Source organism: Pezoporus occidentalis, unplaced genomic scaffold (assembly GCF_034315485.1).
Source record: "Pezoporus occidentalis ecotype Australia unplaced genomic scaffold, CSIRO_AGI_Poc_V1 ctg25, whole genome shotgun sequence".
In the NCBI taxonomy this organism is placed as follows: Eukaryota; Metazoa; Chordata; class Aves; order Psittaciformes; family Psittacidae; genus Pezoporus; species Pezoporus occidentalis.
In genome coordinates, this window is record NW_026914394.1 from 6,370,652 (window position 1) to 6,389,503 (window position 18,852).

The 18,852-nt window shown below is 41.1% G+C and overlaps 1 protein-coding gene across 12 annotated transcripts in view; it reads right to left on the reverse strand.

The window, feature by feature from the left end:
• The window catches only part of DAB1 (DAB adaptor protein 1), a 479,582-nt gene that overhangs the window by 115,423 nt on the left and 345,307 nt on the right, over positions 1 to 18,852 (reverse strand). For 7 of the 12 annotated variants that reach the window (XM_062623134.1, XM_062623133.1, XM_062623137.1 and 4 more), the window contains one exon: positions 10,206 to 10,406. The exons of 3 other annotated variants lie outside the window; for them this stretch is intronic. In XM_062623134.1, coding sequence (XP_062479118.1) covers positions 10,206 to 10,272 — 67 coding nt within the window. In that variant the 5' untranslated portion in view covers positions 10,273 to 10,406. Of the gene's footprint in view, positions 1 to 10,205; positions 10,407 to 17,060; positions 17,174 to 17,873; positions 17,948 to 18,852 lie in introns of those variants that run through there. 2 more of the 12 variants (XM_062623138.1, XM_062623136.1) reach the window with 2 other exon arrangements.

Consider the following 18,852-nt stretch of genomic DNA (forward strand, 5'->3'; position numbering starts at 1 on the left):
CTGCCTGGATCTGGATACACCAAACCACAACAGCCTTCTATCAGGCTGGGAGAAAATTAATCCCCTGGGTTTTGTAGCCCACCAGATTCACTTACTTCTAAGGGAAGGTCCTGGAAACATGATCATGTTAACATCTTTGGTTCCACACATGTTGATGAAGCAACAGCTTGGGTTATTCTCTAATGCAAGCATCAGAAAGCAGACACAAAGCCCATAGAGACCATACGTTATTTGCACCTCCACTTCAAACTTGATCTACTTGGAGCAAGGAAGGGGGGGTTTCACAGCCTGGCAACCAAATGATAATTTGCCCTATTTCTCCTGGTTTTATCGCTGTTTTGCAGCAATGAATAATGCTGTCTTCAGGAAATGGAAGTGAAAGCTACTCTGTTCTTGTCAGAATAATAATGGATATTGTGTTGGCAACTGCCCTCCTGTGCTGCACAACAGCATGAATAAAAGGAAGTGGGAAAAGCCAACAGTTCTATAGTAAATAAAGTGTGGAAACTCACCTGCTTGCAAATAAGCGATAACCTCTATTGTCTGTTGTTTCAGCAGGGCAACAAGAAGAGGATAAACATAATGCTTAAATCAGAAGTGTGTCAACTCCACCGATCCCCACCTATGGAGGGAGGTTGTGGGGGAGAGGCACGAGCTGTTAGGGAAGGGCAAAGTAGAAGTGTGTGGCTTGTAAGATCTCAGGAGTGCCCCCACACATGGGTATACAGGCAGCAACAGACTGAAAGATGGCCATCTCCAAATCTCAGGTTAGTTCAATGCTGGAATGTTAGCTTTGGCCTCACTGTTGCTACCCGTAGAAGGAAAGACAACAATAAGCAGCAGTAAGGTTTTTGTTCCTCACAGCTTGGATTCATGTACAGTTTCTATTCAGAGAGGCTGCACATGCAGGCTTCCCACAGTTTCACAGGGGCCAGAACCCACTTACAGAAGCCAGTCGGACCCTTGGCAATGTCTTCACATTCACTACCCAGCTTTGTCAGGGCTTCCTCCACTGTCACCCTCCTGAGATACACAACTTCCTTTGTACCCAAAACCTACTTCATGCAGGACTCCACACACATCTTTTGGGGCATATTCGTGGGAGAGCAAAGGTACCAAAAGGTTCTCTAATTGCTCCTTCCCTGCAAAACCAAAAGATGCTCACATTGCAAGGGAGCTTGATTCTTCTTCCTATTCACTATGCCTGCTCAGAATCCGTAGATACACATCAAGATCTGGTCATCCGGTACTTGCATTAAAATACACACTAGAAGAATTGCAAAGAAGAAAATAAATCAGTTAAGTGCATATCACACACCCTGATTTCACTATGAATTGCTTAAAAACCTGAAAAAGTTATTTTGCTTTTTATTCAGCTCTTTGTTTTCGTACAAAAGGCCCACACAAACATATTCTTTAGTTAAACTAAATATATTGTCACATCTGCAAAACCAACCAACTGTAAAAGCAGAGAAATGCATTTTTCCTGTCTTTACACCAACACCAGCTATTACATATAACAATGTTTAGCTAAAAATGATACAAATAACATGTAATTATTTCTGAGGACATGTTTATCTCTAAGAGGAATTCATTTTCAAGAGAAATGTTATATTTAAACTGTTAAACACATTCATCCACTGTGCCATCAGACAACCAAAATGCATTACATACTACATTACCTTTATTTTGGATGTCAAATGATGTCAATATTGATTCTATAGCTAAAGCAAATCACCTACAAGGATCAGAGCCACATCTTTTCTTTAGTCCCAAGGAGCACATTGATTGTCTGGCCTGATGTATTCATCACAGGGAGACTGAGCCTATTACTTGGCCAAATTCACCATATTCTCTTTGAGCTCTGAAAGAGGAAGATGCCATGGCACGGGGAAGATGCCATAAGGCATGAAGGGCTAACAAATTCAGCCACAGTTATATTACAAAAGGCTACCAACTTTGTGGGCAAGTTTTTCTTAACAGTAGGTGATTGATATTCAAAAGGTCAATGACGTGAAAGATCAAGGACACAGTTATTTTTCAACTAAAGTTTTATCACTAATTTACGATGGCGTTTCGCTAAACATTTCTGGGTTTGGCTGCTTACATACCAAACCAAACCCCGCATGTTAGGGACTGTATGACAGGACAAGGGGTAACAGGTTCAAACTTAAACAGGGGAAGTTTAGATTGGATATAAGGAAGAAGTTCTTTACTGTGAGGCTCTGGAATGGGCCGGTCTTGAATGCTCCATCCCTGGTGGTGTTCAAGGCCAGGCTGGACAGAGCCTTGGGTGGCATGGTTTAGTGTGAGGTGTCCTTGCATATGGCAGGGGCTTGAAACTTGATGATTTTAAGGTCCTTTCCAACCCTAACTAATCTATGACCCTATGTTTCCTTTAATGTGTGAAGGAAAGAGTGTGGAGCAACACACAAGTTGACTAATGAAATTACTGTGATATCATTATTGAGAGGGAGAGACATACTGGTTAGAAGACAAAATGAGAAACAGAACCTTCAGATTACACATCAAGCTCTGCTCTGCTTTGTGGTGTAATCTCCAGAAGGCAACTGAGAGATCAGCACTGGCTTTTGATGCAAAGATTTAGCCACCTTTGAAATCAATTTACGTTTACCCCATATGTACACAGGTCATGAAAGTTCACTGCTTTCCATAAATTATGTAAGATTACACAAGCTTTGAGGAATATTCCCTAGCAATAGGAAAAAGTATACACTGCAATAATATGGACATTAATGCTGACTGTTACCCATTTATTCCAGGGAAAACTGGTGAGCAGTTTAGTGCTTCCAAGATTGCTGGAATCAAGCTAATATCCCAGATTTACTTGTCTCTGATTTCTCTTCAGCAAAATGGTGGCATCTATCAATACAGCTGACACCTCTAATGTCTAATTTACAGTGAGTAACACTGATGTATTTTATCATTACTTCAGAACTTACCATAATCATAGAATCACAGAATCATAGAATAGTAATGTCAATGGAAAAGGCAAAATGTTTCAGAAAAGTATAAATGTTCAAACGCGTGGAATGCAATGCACTGGCCGAAATTTCATTCATTGCAATTATCTTTGGATGAAGAATGATATAAAAACATTATCATCAACATACTTGTCCCCGTAGAACATTTCCACGTGAGCCACGTTAGGAAACTTCTACTAATCCAAGCCTCTAGAGGCATTTTAGCTACTAATCTGGATGAATCAGGTCACTCAGCCTTGCTCAGTTACACTCATTACATGATAGAGCCTTCTTCCCTGAACTCTCTAAACAAAGGGTTTCGTTCACAAAGGTTCTAATACAAATTTTGTTGGGAGTCTTTTCAATGAGTGCAAGTGGAGATGGAAGTTTCCCTGGAAATTAATCTATTTGCCTGTTTGGAAGCTCTCCCCCCTTTCTAGCCCCAGCCCCTCACTTTCTCCATACTTGAATCAGAATCAGTTTAATAGTGCAACTTGATGAAGCCAGCAAGTGCTGAACCGGATGCATAGGTGATCCTCACCCACCGTTAACCAACACATTTCCTAGCATACAGCCAGCCTTGGAGCACAGTAACACCCACCTGTACTTAATGACTGTTACATGAGTCAAATCCTCTGTGGAACATGCATTACATTTAGCTCCTAATTACTAGTTTCAACTGAAATGCTTTGACGACTGTTAAAATATTGAGAATTTATAACATAACAGAAACTCTCAGGAAATGTTAGTCTTCACATCCAACACATTAGCGATTCCTCTACTGAAGAGCAGCGAAGTAACAAGCGCTCCAATCCTAACTTAGGCAGACCCCTCAGTTAAAACCAGCAGTAAATGTTTTAACTGCAACAAGAGACAAAATCCATCACCCCCAAAGAATCCTTCAATTAACACAACCATGCCCCCCCCCCCCCTTGGTTGAATGTGGTAAACTAGAATTCATGAGCTCTCTAATTTATGATAGGTTATTGGATAACTCTTGTTAATTATAGCCATACAACGTCCAAATTAATGATTTTCCCACCCTCTTTCAACTTGCGAATGAATTCATAAGTTACATCAAGGCTCAAAAGATGTGCAATTAATATTGTCAGCAAGCACTTCACAAAAGAGATTTGTTAAAGGCAGGCGTGTGGACACAATTAGTGTATCAATTAATGTTGCTGTTACTTGATCTATAAATTATTGAAAAGCTCAGAACCGCTACAAGGAAACAAAGCAAATCCACTCCCCGTCAATGAAATAAGCTCCCGATTGTGTCCCTCATTCATTACTCTTCAGATCATATTTGAATGCTGCTGGATTCCGTAAGTCTTAGCTATGTAATCAGGAAAATAAATGGACCTCTACCAACCTGACAACTTGAAATGCCTCATTACAGTGATGATGCTTTAATTGTTAGCTGATCGTAATGTTAAAAAAGGTAAATAATAATAGTAATAATGAGCAAAATCTACTGCCATTGTTCATAGCACTTACTAATTTCAGCTGAAATTCCAATCTGGAACTGAACCTGCAAAAACTGCATCAAAATTTCTATGCATCAGCAGAATTGTAACTTTCACATCAAGCAGAAACCTCTGTGCTGCTCTCAAATTTAGCAATGATTAGCCCAAAGACCAGATTCAAATGAGGTCTAAGAAACCCAGACCAAGACTCGGGTAGCATTAGGCACCTATGACGAAAACTGAAAATGACACAAAAGAACCTTGTTTAAAGGCTACTTATCCCCAAAGGCTTTTAAACTAACTAGGTACCTCCTGTTTGATCTTAGTATGACTAGAGTTTCGCTTCTGGGGACGCAAAGGTTTTTCTTTAGATACTTAGACAGACTCCAGTCTCTCATTAGAGTTTAAAAGACCCAGGAAATAGATGTGACTCTGCCAGAGGCCTGATCTGATATATGTGAATAGTCCCTGAAGCCACTGCACTCCTTTTAATTAGTAGTCAAGACAGTTAAAATGGGACACTTAAGCTTTTGGCCGTTCTTATCCCAAGAGGATCAAGCTTAATCTTGCACCACCAAGAAAGCATTACCATGCTCTGCTGGTGCAAGCAGTACGACTCCTTACCTGGCATTAAACAGAACCCTGAGCAGAGTCCCCCCTCACTTTGCCTCCTCAAGCACAGCTTCAGGACTTGTATGTTCATTCAGTCAAAACGAAGGGCCCAACTCATGGCTATGAGAAGACAACAGCGCAGGTAGAGACACAGCACATCAAACCCTCTCTAAATTTCACACTCCTACCAGCTAGTTACAGCAATCCTGGGCTTGGCGGCCTGACTACTGTGATAGCTGTTTGCAGGCACTGCAGTGGAAAACTATCAAGGAATTTCACCCCTGGGGATCCCTAGCATCAAAGATTGTTTATGCTGATTGTCAACATGCCTGAGCTCCTCTTTGCATCTTAGTTCCATTTTTAAAAGTCCCTGTCATTTGGAAAATTGACTCAAAAGTCTGACTACAGGGGGTATAATGAGAAAGGATGGAGCAAAACCATTGAAAGCTTCAAATAGAACAATTACAGAATTTAAGTGCAACACGAAGAAACCAAATCCCTAGCAAAGTCTCCCGGCTTCCTCTAAAATGATGTAGATCTGCTTTCAAGTTTGGTACCCAGCCCTCTTCTTTACTGACCTCCCATTTCAGGTTACTTGGTTCAGTTAATTTTGCAAGAAGGGATTTTCCAAGGCAGTTATGGGTGGGGATCCAACATCAATGCAACACATTTACCCTTAAAGAAGTTTCTAAATCAATTTTAATGCCAACGGGCTCAAGTAAATGTTTTCAATTCGATTCAATAATCCATACAGACCTACAAAGTGGCTTTTTCCCCCACGTACTACAAGACAAACACGGGTTAAGCTTCTAACAACTTTGGCCAATAAAAAACTCTAATTTCCCATCCTGAATGGTACAAACACATTATCTTCATTCACCACTCAATGAACTGGCTGACATAAACAAACGAAATAAAATCAGCCTTTAAGAGCATTATTTGAAGCATTAATTCTCTATATGTTTCTTAAAGAACACATGATTTTTGGCAAATTCACCAAAACAAAATGACCTAAAAAGGTCCTAGAATAGAGCTTTCTGAATCTCCCGAGACTTATGCATCATTTCCTTTTAGACAGCAACATGAAACCTCTTCAGGATGCCTTTTGAAGTTTCAGCAAGTTTTCGAATAAGGTAATTACAAGCCTGTTACTAGCAGGTATCAGCCAAGAGTGGCATGAAGATTAGGGCTGGAGCTGGGTGGTAGAAGTATAATCTCCCCTAATAGCATCTAGTGCACTGTAAGCTCATAAAATAGAATAAATTGCAGAAAGGGGCTGTGGTGGTCAGGGTGAAACATGGCTACTCAGTTGGTAAGTATCTTCATAGTACATGGACCAAAAAGTGGCAATCTGGAGAGGAAGCGAGGTTTTCAACTCCTACCCTCTCCTGGGAGTATGACCAAGTAGTACTTATAGAGACCATCAAATTCTGGATCCCTCAAATCAATCCTGACTGAATAAAAGGCAAAATTGGTCCTTGACTTTTTTAATAGCCTATTTTTAAGATTATCCAGGGTGATAACGTTAACCTACAAAGTTGCAATTTGATATTATCATATTCACATTGAACTTACCTATAGTACATCAGAGATTTGCAGCTGCGATTCTACTTATATTGGAGATTCTGAGAGGATTTTGTAAGGTCTTGTCGTAATGACAGCAATAATCAACTAGTGCTGGAACAGAATACTGTCTTACAAACCAACTGGGATGACAATGGAGGGAGACTGAAGAGTTCATGATAAGTAGAAATCTTATGGATATAAAAACACCCTAACTAATGACAGAAATGCTTTAATAATCTCCTGTATGAGAATTGCTTTGCATATGACTACAGAAAGAGGTTAAGTGTTCCCAACGCATAAAAGAAATATGCACTAAAAGCTGTAACTTTGTAGGAGCATTAATGTCATTTGTCCCCTCTGCAGCAGATATCCAGCTATTTCCCTGTCACCCTAAAATCCATAATCTATGCAGCAGAGCCTAAAAGCAGCTATAAGAAACTGTAAAAGAACTTTAAACACATATCCTAACCTTAGGAATTGAGCTTTGTGTTATTTCAACACTTCAAATAAAAACTACTACCTTACTATATCCTTATACAGAAAGTGCACTTAAAAGTCAGCTGACACTACACAGAACACTTAGGCTGAGACCATGAAAGAATGCTTTCCTCCGTGCTCTAACTTCACAATAATCCTTGTCCCCTTTCAGCCACCCCAGACCTTCAGCGTGGGATACATCTGTGAGACAGACATTCCATTGAGAAGTTCTTATCAAACTTAATGCTCTTTCTCAGCACAGTGCTGTGAACTGCAGACGGCAGGAGAATCATAGAATCACAGGACAGTTTGCGTTGGAAGTGACTTTAAAGCTCATCCAGCTCCAGCCCCTGTCACGGGCAGGGACCCCTTCCACTAGAGCAGCTTGCTCCAAGCCCCTGTGTCCAACCTGGCCTTGAACACTGCCAGGGATGGGGCAGCCACAGCTTCTCTGGGCACCCTGTGCCAGCGCCTCAGCACCCTCACAGGGAAGAGCTTCTGCCCAAGAGCTCATCTCAGTCTCCCCTCTGGCAGGTTAAAGCCATTCCCCTTGGCCTGTCCCTACAGGCCCTTGTTCAAAGCTCCTCTTCCCAGTTTCCTGCAGCCCCTTCAGGCACTGGAGCTGCTCTCAGGTCTCCCCTTCAGGAGCCTTCTCTTCTCCAGGCTGACCCAGCCCAGCTCTCTCAGCCTGGCTCCAGAGCAGAGCTGCTCCAGCCCTCAGAGCATCTTTATGGCCTCCTCTGGACTTGCTCCAACAGCTCTATGTCCCTCTTGCATTGCTGCCCCAGGACTACCAGAATGGTAGGTAGATAATACAGCAGAAAAAGCCCCTCTCTGCTCTGGATAGAAATGGCTGCATGGCATTGCATGGCTTTTGCAGAAGTAGAGCAAAACCTGATTCAGTGGAAATACACTGGAGCCGAACTTTCTGTTTATAAAGCAAAGACTAATTTCTTGGGAATACTCAGATCCGTTGCATAATCAAACTCATTGATTAATAACATTAGAAACCTCATGTTAGTGCTTGTTTCCTGTCACTGCTCGCAGTTAATGAACTTGGGCAAAAAAGGAAGAGAAAGAATTCCCTGTTCTTCACATGTCCATCACTCACACTCACAGAGGAGGGCTCATTTGTGGAAACACAGGCAAATACATACAAACAATGACAAGCAAATGAGAACACCAAGTTCCTTTTGACTTCCATTATGTGGGATTTGAATAGCAAACACTGTCTGAATTGCATACCTTGTCTGTATAAAGCATTCACGGTACCCCAAGGCCCTCAGATGGCAATCAGATGCACGCAGAATTGCACATACAGTACAGAACAAGATTAATCCTGGAGATGTGCTACTACTGTAGACTGTCCCTTCCAGTTCTTCAGATACTTGTACATGCTGCAGGGAGCAATGATTGCTGCCACAGAACATATTTTATGCTCCTGCTCAGCAGTAAAGGTAATTCTCAGGATTTCCATTTGGGGGATAGAATCAGATTTAGTGCAGAGAAGCATTCAGTTCTTATGATTTATGAAAATGCTTTTACAAGTTGGATGCTGAATATTTTATTAACATAAACACCCAGTTCCTAAAACAGTTGTTTGCTGTCTTCAAAAGTTTCACCCTCCAGCAGAAGAAATAACATAGGAGACACACATCAAAAAGATGTTATCTGTATAGCAAAGAACTGGCATTTTCCAATTTCCTGCCTGCCCCTAAATACTGAATGATCATACAACTAAACCATCTTCACATTCCTTATTTGCCTTGAACATCTCTCTCAGATCACATTTTCATTTACATCAAAGTGCCTCTATTTGTGCCTTTACAAACTACACCTTTTTTATCTTAAATGAATCATTTAGGATAGTCCAGGCCTAGAGTAGGCATGATTCTAAACCATCTTCCCCAACAAACACTTATATTTCTTTCATTGCTGTGTGTCCCTTTAAAAACTCAAATATATGTATTTCTGATACAGAAGCTACAGCAAACAAAATGCCCTTCATTACTGTTTGGTTGGATCGCTGCAGTAAAAGGTATAGCTGCCCAGAAGCGGAACAAGTTATCTAAGATGAGTAAAATTGGTAACACACACATATATTAGCAAAGCTGAGCTGGGGTTCATTTTTGTCTTAAAAAACCATAACAAATCCTCAGAAGTAACTGGCTAAATTATATACCCATAAAAAGAAACAGGATGACGAACTGAACATGGAAGTTCAGATGTTGACAGCTCATGTACTAAAGCTATTGGGTATGACTTTCTCTTTCTGGTTTACTTCCTTGCGCAATTTATATTAAACTTGCTTTCAACCTCAATTTCATTATCTGTATAGGTTTAAAAACAAAAATCAAAGAGGGCTACAAAGAATAACATGAATTAGCACTGGAAGTCAAGGACTTTGCCCCCAGGTTCATCAGTAATTAAAACCATAAGCAACAAAGATATGAATAAAAATCTCAGGACAAAATCCCCTACTAAAATCTCTCGGTACTCCTATTTATAAGTGCCAAATCCATAACATCTCATTTCTCATGCTGATCAGTCCAAAGAATTGTAAATAGAAATATGAATGTATCCAACCATGCATTTATTCACAGCTTCTCCTTCAGTTTTTCTCCCCGTTTCCTTTACCAGATTACAACTAATCTCTGTGTAGATCGCCACTAGCTCTCTGTAACTTCACAAAGCGCCAGTAAGATTCAACCTCCAGTAACACAAAGTGCATTTAAGCTCTGGTTAACTCAAAACAAAGTAGAAACAAACCAATAGAGAAAAAAAAAACATGCTCTCTTCTGCCAAAAGCAATTTTTTAAATTGGATTTTCCATTTGTGAAAGAATTATACACAAGAAGTAAAAAATTAATGAATTGTAACAAGTTTTTTCTTCCATTTTAAATGTATTTCAATACGATGTGTTTTTAATGTCAGAGAATCAAATCCCTTGTTCCCAGACCAGACTTCCACTGGGCTTAACAAAGTTTGCTTTCACTGAGCACTCAGACAACACAAGAATCACAGATGCATAAAAGGCGCCTGATATAGGAGCTCAAATAAAGTACAAAATAAATACCAGTAAAGAGAAATGAGTCACTACCTTTCTTTTTGGAGTCTTTCTTTGTGCTGGTTTTAACAGCCACTTGAAGTTCTGTCTCAGTTGACATCCTATATCCTTAGTCCTCTTCACACAGATCCAGGATCTTGGTCAGGCTCATTTAGAATGTCTCTCCAAGAGAATGATTTAGCCTTTCAGATACTATAAACCCAAGCAGTTCATCTCATTCACTCCTTTCAAGTGCTGTGAAAGAAGGAAACAAAAAATAACAATCATTTTCTGAGGTTAAAACATAACAAACACCAAAGCAAACCATTGCAAGCTTATTGAAGAAGAAACCTATGAAGTCTTCTGACTACAGAGTCAACAGCCAACACAGATGCTTAAATACAGTCACCTAGTCCTGTTCGAGATGTTTTAGCATATCTGAGCTGTCTTCACAGGCTACAGACACAACGAGGCATACAGAAGACCTGCGTTTATGGACCAGCAGCTGGAGGACAAAGACTACAGTCCAGGAAGTAGCTGGAAATGTCACCAACAGCAAACTGTGCAAAGACTCAATTCTTAACTGCAACAATTCCCAGGGAAAAACATATTGCCTGATGGTAAGTTCAGATTTTTACTCCTCAAATGCTCTTTTAATGCTTTCACTGTCCTACTTGAACAAAGACAAATGAAAAATGGATTCATTACTCATACTGAGAGCATTGCACTTTGCCACTCCTCTTGCTTATGATAATGATTTCAGTATAAAGAAATCTGCCTCCATATAAACAAAGCTGTAATTCTTAACACCTATCTAGTCATTTTTCTTGCAAAGGACTCTGAAAATACAGTTAATTAAGCCTACAAAATACAAATAGGATAGGAGGCAAAAAAAGATAACATTTAGAGAGCTAACTACAGCTTTACATAAGGTGTTTTTGTTGGGGGATAGATAATGTACTGGCTGTGAACCCACAATAGTCACTGTAGAAACGTGCTGGAGCAGCGTGAGGGACGTAGGCTGTAAAGCTGCAAGTAGGACTGGGGATACATGGGCTGTGGAGGTGAAGAATACACAAAGAACAACCAACCAACCAAAGAATAAACCACGACTCCCATTCTTACTGCTGGTCCTTCTTGCTTCGAAGGATGAGCCACCTACTTCAGCCAGTCTGCTGAGGGCAGAGGACCACACTGTCCCAAAGCCATTTGTCATGATGTTCCCTCACTAAATGCATCTTATTGTCCTTTCTCTTTGTGAAAATAGCTCTCATTATTAGCACAATTACAGTGAAGTCCATCTGGCCTGTCTGAACAGCTGCCCAGTTATTAACTAACTACTTGATATAGATATTAACCCAGCATATCAGCTGGTTAGCTGGCAGAGATTAACTGCAGTTATAGTTATTTACTAATGTCCCTTCTTTGTCACTTAAGAAAGTAATAAACTGCAAACATTGAAATAATTCTGACAGTTTAAATTGCTTCTCACAGCAAGGGCTGTGAAGCCACTACTACTTTTCCAATCCAGGCTCTTTTAACACTTTAAAATGCTTCAGTAACATTACACCGCCATGCACCGTCGGAAGTGATTTAATATTGCTGAAGTGTGTCAGGGGCTTTCTTTAATAAGCTTTTCCAATTTGTATGTGTATTATAGAATATTCAAAGGTAGCTTTTCCAACTCCGCTGAACTGAATTTGAAATACAGAATTCCCTGTTCCTCCTATATGGTAGCTGAAAAAGTGCCATAATGGAAAAAAGTGGGGAAAATAAGGCAACTTACAAACCTGAAGTTGCAGTGCTTTCTAAATACACGTTTTTGGAACACACAAATGAACTCAAAGCATTTTCTTTATCATCATTAGTCAAGAAAACAGTAGAAAAGGAGAAAGCAAATGAAGGTTGATCAAAGAGATCAAAAAATAACAGCCCCAAGACAAGCTTTCAGGATCTGAAGCACTCTTAGGCCAGGTCCACAGACAGGGGGACGTCTCCCCCCCAGGCACGGTCAGGGTGGAGCGTGATATGCAGTGACCACCACGCCTAGGCAAGGATCCACACACTCACTGTGCTGTGAGGGAACCACCTCACCCCACTGTTGATGGAGCTGCTCTTCGCTTATGCTTGAAATCCCCCCCAGCAAGCGGGAGGAAAGCGCTGCAGAGAACAGATGTCCCTTGCAACCCCCATTCCCTTACCCTCCCCCTGCACACAACCCGATGTAATAATACTTAGTTTCACAGCACAGTAGGGATGCATTGGTCTTTACCGCTCAGTGGCACGCACTTAAAGCACCCCTCGAGTCACAGCTGGACTGACAGTGTGCTCTTCTAGAATTTGGGTTTATATTAACCTAAAGCTGAACTGGGGAGGGACTCTTCATTAGGGACTGTAGTGATAGGACAAGGGGTAACGGGTTCAAACTTAAACAGGGGAAGTTTAGATTGGATATAAGGAAGAAATTCTTTACTGTAAGGGTGGTGAGGCACTGGACTGGGTTGCCCAGGGAGGCTGTGAATGCTCCATCCCTGGCAGTGTTCAAGGCCAGGTTGGACAGAGCCTTGGGTGACATGGTTTAGTGTGAGGTGTCCCTGCCCATGGCAGGAGGGGTGGAACCGGGTGATCTTAAGGTCCTTTCCAACCCTAACTATTCTATGATTCTATGAACTGCAGAACTTACAAGAAGCACTAACATGAACCACCTAACAAAAGGAATACATTTATAATAGGTCCATTTTTTAAAGCCAAAACAAAGAAAAAACAAACACAAAACACCCCCAGGGTCAAGAGTTAAGCAAGTTTTAATGCCTTAGAATTGTACGTTCAAAGCATCAAGAATTTAATCTCCTACTGACAGCTACTTTCAACAGGGTAGCTGAAACAGTAGCATCTGAATGGTGCTGAGTATTTTAAACAACAACTTATGACCACTATCGCACTTGAAATTCTCCAGAAAAGCTGTATCCCCTCAAGGCTATCCCACTGAGTAATATTTATCAAGGAAATGTACATCTGGTTTTGGACAGGTTCACATATTGATTTACTTTAAAACTTAAGCAGGTCATACTTCCGAAGGCTCACAGATCCTTGAATAAAGTAATGGGTATCTTTGGAAAGGAGCACATAAACATCTGCCAGATGCAAGCTACAGTTCAAACTGAATCTGCCACAGAGACGATTCCTCCAAAAGCACAGCTCTTTCTGCAAGCTACATTAGTAAACTTTCCTATGCCGTCCATATTTCAGCTGTTTATTACCCAGATGAGGATGGCAGTCAATCTGCTCATCACCGCAACAGCTTTTATTGTCTCCTCCAATCTAGGTCACCGCTGTTAACTACCGTCGCCTTGCAACTGTGGGAAGTACTGCAGCATGTGTTTTATCAATGAGATGCTATTTTCTTTGATCAGCACCGCCACGTTTCTCTCCCAGCTCTAAAGGCAGAATTTTGCTAGCTGCATTTAAAAAAGAACCCATCATCTTACACGTATCCTTTTGAAAGATCTTCTTGTGGGCCTTATTACTGTTCCAACCACAATGTTATGTGCATGCCTCAGCTTTTCCTAAAGAGGATTCAGAGCTCTTCATTTTAACAAAATACTGACATTTTCTGCCCCCTTATTAAGTGACTACAGCAGGAACACACAATCAGCGCATTTGGGAATTAACCAGCTTTTAATTCCAAGAGAAGCCTTAAGCCTGCATTCTGCGTTACTCCTACGCTGCCAGAAAACCTAAAGCCTTAGTGAAGAAGTATTTCTGTAAATTCACTTTACAGCTGGGATTAACACAGGTTGGACCTTTTATGTGCAGGGAAATGACTCACATGCTCCGTCTGCCTCCCCCCCCTGCATCTATCAAACAACACCTTCTGTCAAATCATTTGTCTTTTCAAGCACACTTCAGCAAGCTCATGAAGGGGTTATGAGGAGACTTCCCCTGGCCCAAGTTATGAAGGAGGTCAGACCCAATTGCAATACTTCCCCCCCCCCCCCCAGGTTTAAAATACATGAATTTATTAATTTTCTTCAGGGCTTCCAAACTTAAGAAGTCGCCTCCCCTGAAACCAATTTCCATCTGCTTATGTAAAGGAAAAGCAGTCTTAGAATGGATTTGTAACTCAGCCCTGGCATTCCCTGGGAATTTAAGTTCTCCGGAGTCCCAAAGTGGGATTTGACAAGAGGATGGTACCTCCCAAATGCTGGCTTGACAAAAGAAAACCTAAGCTGCCATCCTTAGCTCTTGCTTTCATACCTCTGATGTCTTGCAACTCATTTCCTTTCCTCCAAAGCACCCAGTATAATCATCTGTAAGGGAACGGTGATGCCTATGATTTTGCAAGTGTTAAAACCCAAACATATTAAAAGGGCAAAATGTGACAAAACTATTTTAAAAGGGCTGTGATCCTGAAGAATGGAAAACAGTTGAAGCATGAAGGACTTCTAGCCAGGGAGAAAAATGTTACTCATCAACTTCTCGTCTAACGCAGAGAACTTTGATGGGACCGCACAAAGACAGTGCAAAAACCCTTCTTTGCCACCATTGTCCTTATACCCTTCAGAGAGAGGAGGCCATGAAACCCTCTGGAACTGCTCACACTATTTTGTACTCATCGGCTCATTTCCCTAAGGGTCAGGCCTTGTGCACATCCTACTTGGTATCAGAGTATTCATCTTTTACACAAGGAACGACACTAATTCCAAACCAAAACCCAAGGGACTGCTCCAAACACCACTTATATATTTCAGTTAATAAAGCCTGTAAGTAAGAACCAGAAAACAAGGAAAATGAGGCAAAAAAGAGCACTTAAGATATTGACACAGAAGGAAAAATGAGGAGGAAAAGAAAAGCAAACAGGGGAAGCTGTCTCTGTATATACTTCATTAAAGCAAATTCTGTAACAATGTGGTTAGCAGCAAAATCTAAGCCAACTCATGCATTAAAACTCTGTCTGGCCTGCAAAAGAAAATAACCTCTGTTAAGCCTGCTGCATGTGCCCAGTCCCTCTTCTCTAGTTTTGTCATTTGCCCACAGAACAGCATAATATACTGCTTCTAGTGACAAAGTCAAGAGAATCTCTCTTAGAGCATCACATCTCAATCACTGCTTTTTCCTACTATTTCTTTACTGGTGCCTCTGTAGCCTGTAATGGTGACAGGAAGCTTACTGTTCATGTGCACAAACTGAGACCCCACACAACAATTCATCCCCTCAGCAGCCAAGTGGCCTGTAAAACTCCCGAGATTCCCCTTTGCAAGTAACAAACACTCCTCTGAGACCCAACACCCTGCTTCTGCCCCCTCCCTAAGCTACGCAGATTACTCGCAACTGCCTCCGTATTCCATGCTCAGTTTTGTTTGCACTCAAATGAACAAGTACTCCCTTCCACCTCTGATTTTCTATATATTAAGGGAGGAGATATATGTGCTTTATTATGCTGCTTGTACTATGTCTGTAATGAGACAGCAGAATGATACCTCCCAATTAACCCTTCTGAATTCTTCCGACACCAGAAAACTGCTTTGTACTTAAACCATAACATTAAATTTCTTTTTGTGTATAGTATTTATAAAATACATCCAATATCTCCTGAAAACGAGAAGCCCTTTAAAAAAAAAAGAACCCTACAAGTAACTAAGGCAAACAACATGTTTTATTAAATTTATTGTGGTTTACAATACGCTTCATTATTCTATCTCTAGGGCATGTTTCAGGCATTCTACCCAGTTCCTCACATGGTGTAAATAGCATCACTGAAGCTGATTTACCACTACAAGAGCATCTTGGCAAAAAATTGACCTATAAAATATTTCCAAAGTAAGATGTTTATTAGAATTACAATGACAGGAGGAATAATTACTACAATTCCTCCTGGACATCACTCCATACAGTTGTGAATACTACACTCCACCTCACCAATTATTCACCAGAAGTGCTTTGAAATTCCTACTCACAGAAAATGCTGACTGGATTAAAAGGGTGCTTTTCACAGGAATTAATTGATTTCATCAATATTTTTAATGGGGAATTGCTAATATTTCGTATTAATGTCACAGTTTCTATTTTACATTCTTGAGGACAGAACTCTGGGAACAAAGGCAAAACAGAAGACACAGACCTTGCCTTAACAGACTTTTTGAAATATTCAGAAGTACGGCATTTTGCACTCAGGAAAAACTACATGATCATAGCATCACAGGATAGGTTGGGTTGGAAGGGACCTTAAAGCTCATCCAGCTCCAACCCCCTGCCACGGGCAGGGACACCTTCCACTAGAGCAGCTTGCTCCAAGCCCCTGTGTCCAACCTGGCCTTGAACACTGCCAGGGATGGGGCAGCCACAGCTTCTCTGGGCACCCTGTGCCAGCGCCTCAGCACCCTCACAGGGAAGCTCTTCCTAGTATCTAATCTAGTTTTTGGTTTAAAGCCATTTCCCCTTGTCCTATCACTACATGCCCTTGTAAGAAGAAAGGTAAAAAAATTACATCAGTTCCTAATTTCTCTGAGGAAGCGTATTCAAAAGCCTTTAAGAACTGCCAGATTAGAGCCAGTTGCTAAAGACCAATGGCTTTCCTTCAATGCTTTTAGCCTGAAACTCATCTCCTTAAAAAACTTTGTATTATCTCAGTATAAAAAAAGAAAGTAAAAATAAATAATTAAAAAAGCACACACGCACAAAAAAAAACCCAAAACCCCCCAAGACCACAACCCTCCCCAGCACTGAGAACCCAGAACTCACTGCTCTCCCTGCACCGCTCTATTGCTGACTAGAGTTACTGCTGTGAAATTCCAGTGCTGCTGTTGTCCCTCCAGTTAGTCTCAGTCTGACTTCCTACTGGACCATTTCCTACTTCAACTCTATGAAACAACATTTAACACCCCTTCCACTGGTTTTGTCAACACCTACCTCTTCTCTCAGCCAGGTATATACGTTGGAGCATCATCAAGCAACATCCCTGTGTAGCAGGGAATGCAGCTCCAGCCCAAGGAGCTAAAAACGAGCAACAAACCCCCTGTGCGCTGGGGGAATAAATACAACACACATTGTTCCTTTAAGCGTATTTGTCTGCTCCAAGATGCAAAACTCAAATGAAAGTGATATTTGTAAGCTTCTGCAGGGCACTGTATTAGAAAAACAGCGCTGCCACTGAATGGAACTTCACATCATTCCTCCAAGACTGAGAGGCTGCTATGTTACCAGATAACATAGTAAGTTGTTCAGATTGGACTAGAAATTCCCAGTGCTCACAGTGAAACTGAATTACCTAAATGCTTTTCCTATATGAATCGCGTTACACCAAGACTTTACTATACCCAGATTACTACGTTGCCAACCCTGAAGCAGAAAAAGCATTTCTGATAATGCTTTGCAAGAACAAACAAGAAACAAACCTCACAAACTGCTACAAATACTGCCCAGGCACAGCCTTGCCTGGGATCTAAGTTCCACTGGTAGAAAAGTGCCTTACCTCCATTAAAGTCAATAAAGCCACACCAGCGCAAAATCAATAGCGCTACATTTGACTTATATTGGCCTAACTCCATTGATTTTAATGCAGTTGGAGTTACACCAATTTTATGCTGGTGTATCTGCATTAGTGTCAGCGAAGTTATGCCGGCGTGACTGATGTAAACAACACCAGACCAACCAACCCCTATATGTCTGAAATTCAATGTCATTAGCTCTAAAGCAACAAGAAAATGCAAATCTGTACATTACCAAAGGAGGGTCTTTGGAATTTATATTTGCAAAGCAGAAGAGCTCTTTTGCGATCCTCTCGCCACCAAAGAAACAGAGTGAAGACTAAGAAGGGAAAAAGGACAAAGTACACAGTTGGGATCACAGTATTCTGTAATTAGAGCTGTTAAATGATTACCAACGCGCAGTGGTGCAATCATCACACTGAAGGAAAGGGAGAAGTATGCAGTCGGGAGCATCACCAGGGAGAAGGTAAAAGCAATGTCAGTGACACCACGTTTTATATTTAAATGCAAATTCCTCACAATCAGGATTTGTGCCTTCTAATTGGAAGAAAAGGTTACAGAAATAAATATCTCGCATCCCGGACAGCTCAGCATGTTTTTAAGTGGCGCATAAGTTGAAGGCAACTGACTCATCTCCTGTCCTCTATAGGAACACCTCAATTCAGCTCTTTTCTCCTTTTTTCAAGATGACTTTCTTAATATTGCAAGTGAGACTGAACTGGGACTTACCCTCTCATTCCATTTAAATACAACACAGCACAAAATCTACACAAGATCCAACTTAAGGCTCTACTTCCTAATCTGAAGTCGAGTTTGAAGTGATGCTTTACACGCGCCTTCTTAATGGAGGTGAATTTTGCAGCAACTTTTCCAGGTCTCCTTGAGATTTGCTCAGTCCCAAGAGCTCACCTGTACATCCTGCCCTTCCATTTTCCCAATGCTTCCCGACATTCTGGCAAAGCAAAGCAAACTTCCCTAATGTCAACAACAACACCACCACCACCCTCTGCCAGGATCTTTATTCACTGCTATTTTTCAGCACTCAGCCCATGTGCCTTGGCAGTTAAGCATTAGGAAAACTAATCAGAGGACTGCACCTCGCTGTAAATGGACTTTTGATTTATTACATCAAACTCAACCACCAGGTTTCTACCAAAGTTCATTGTCTAGCAGAGCAAAGGGGAAAAAGCAAGCGGCTTTCTAGGAGCGTAAGT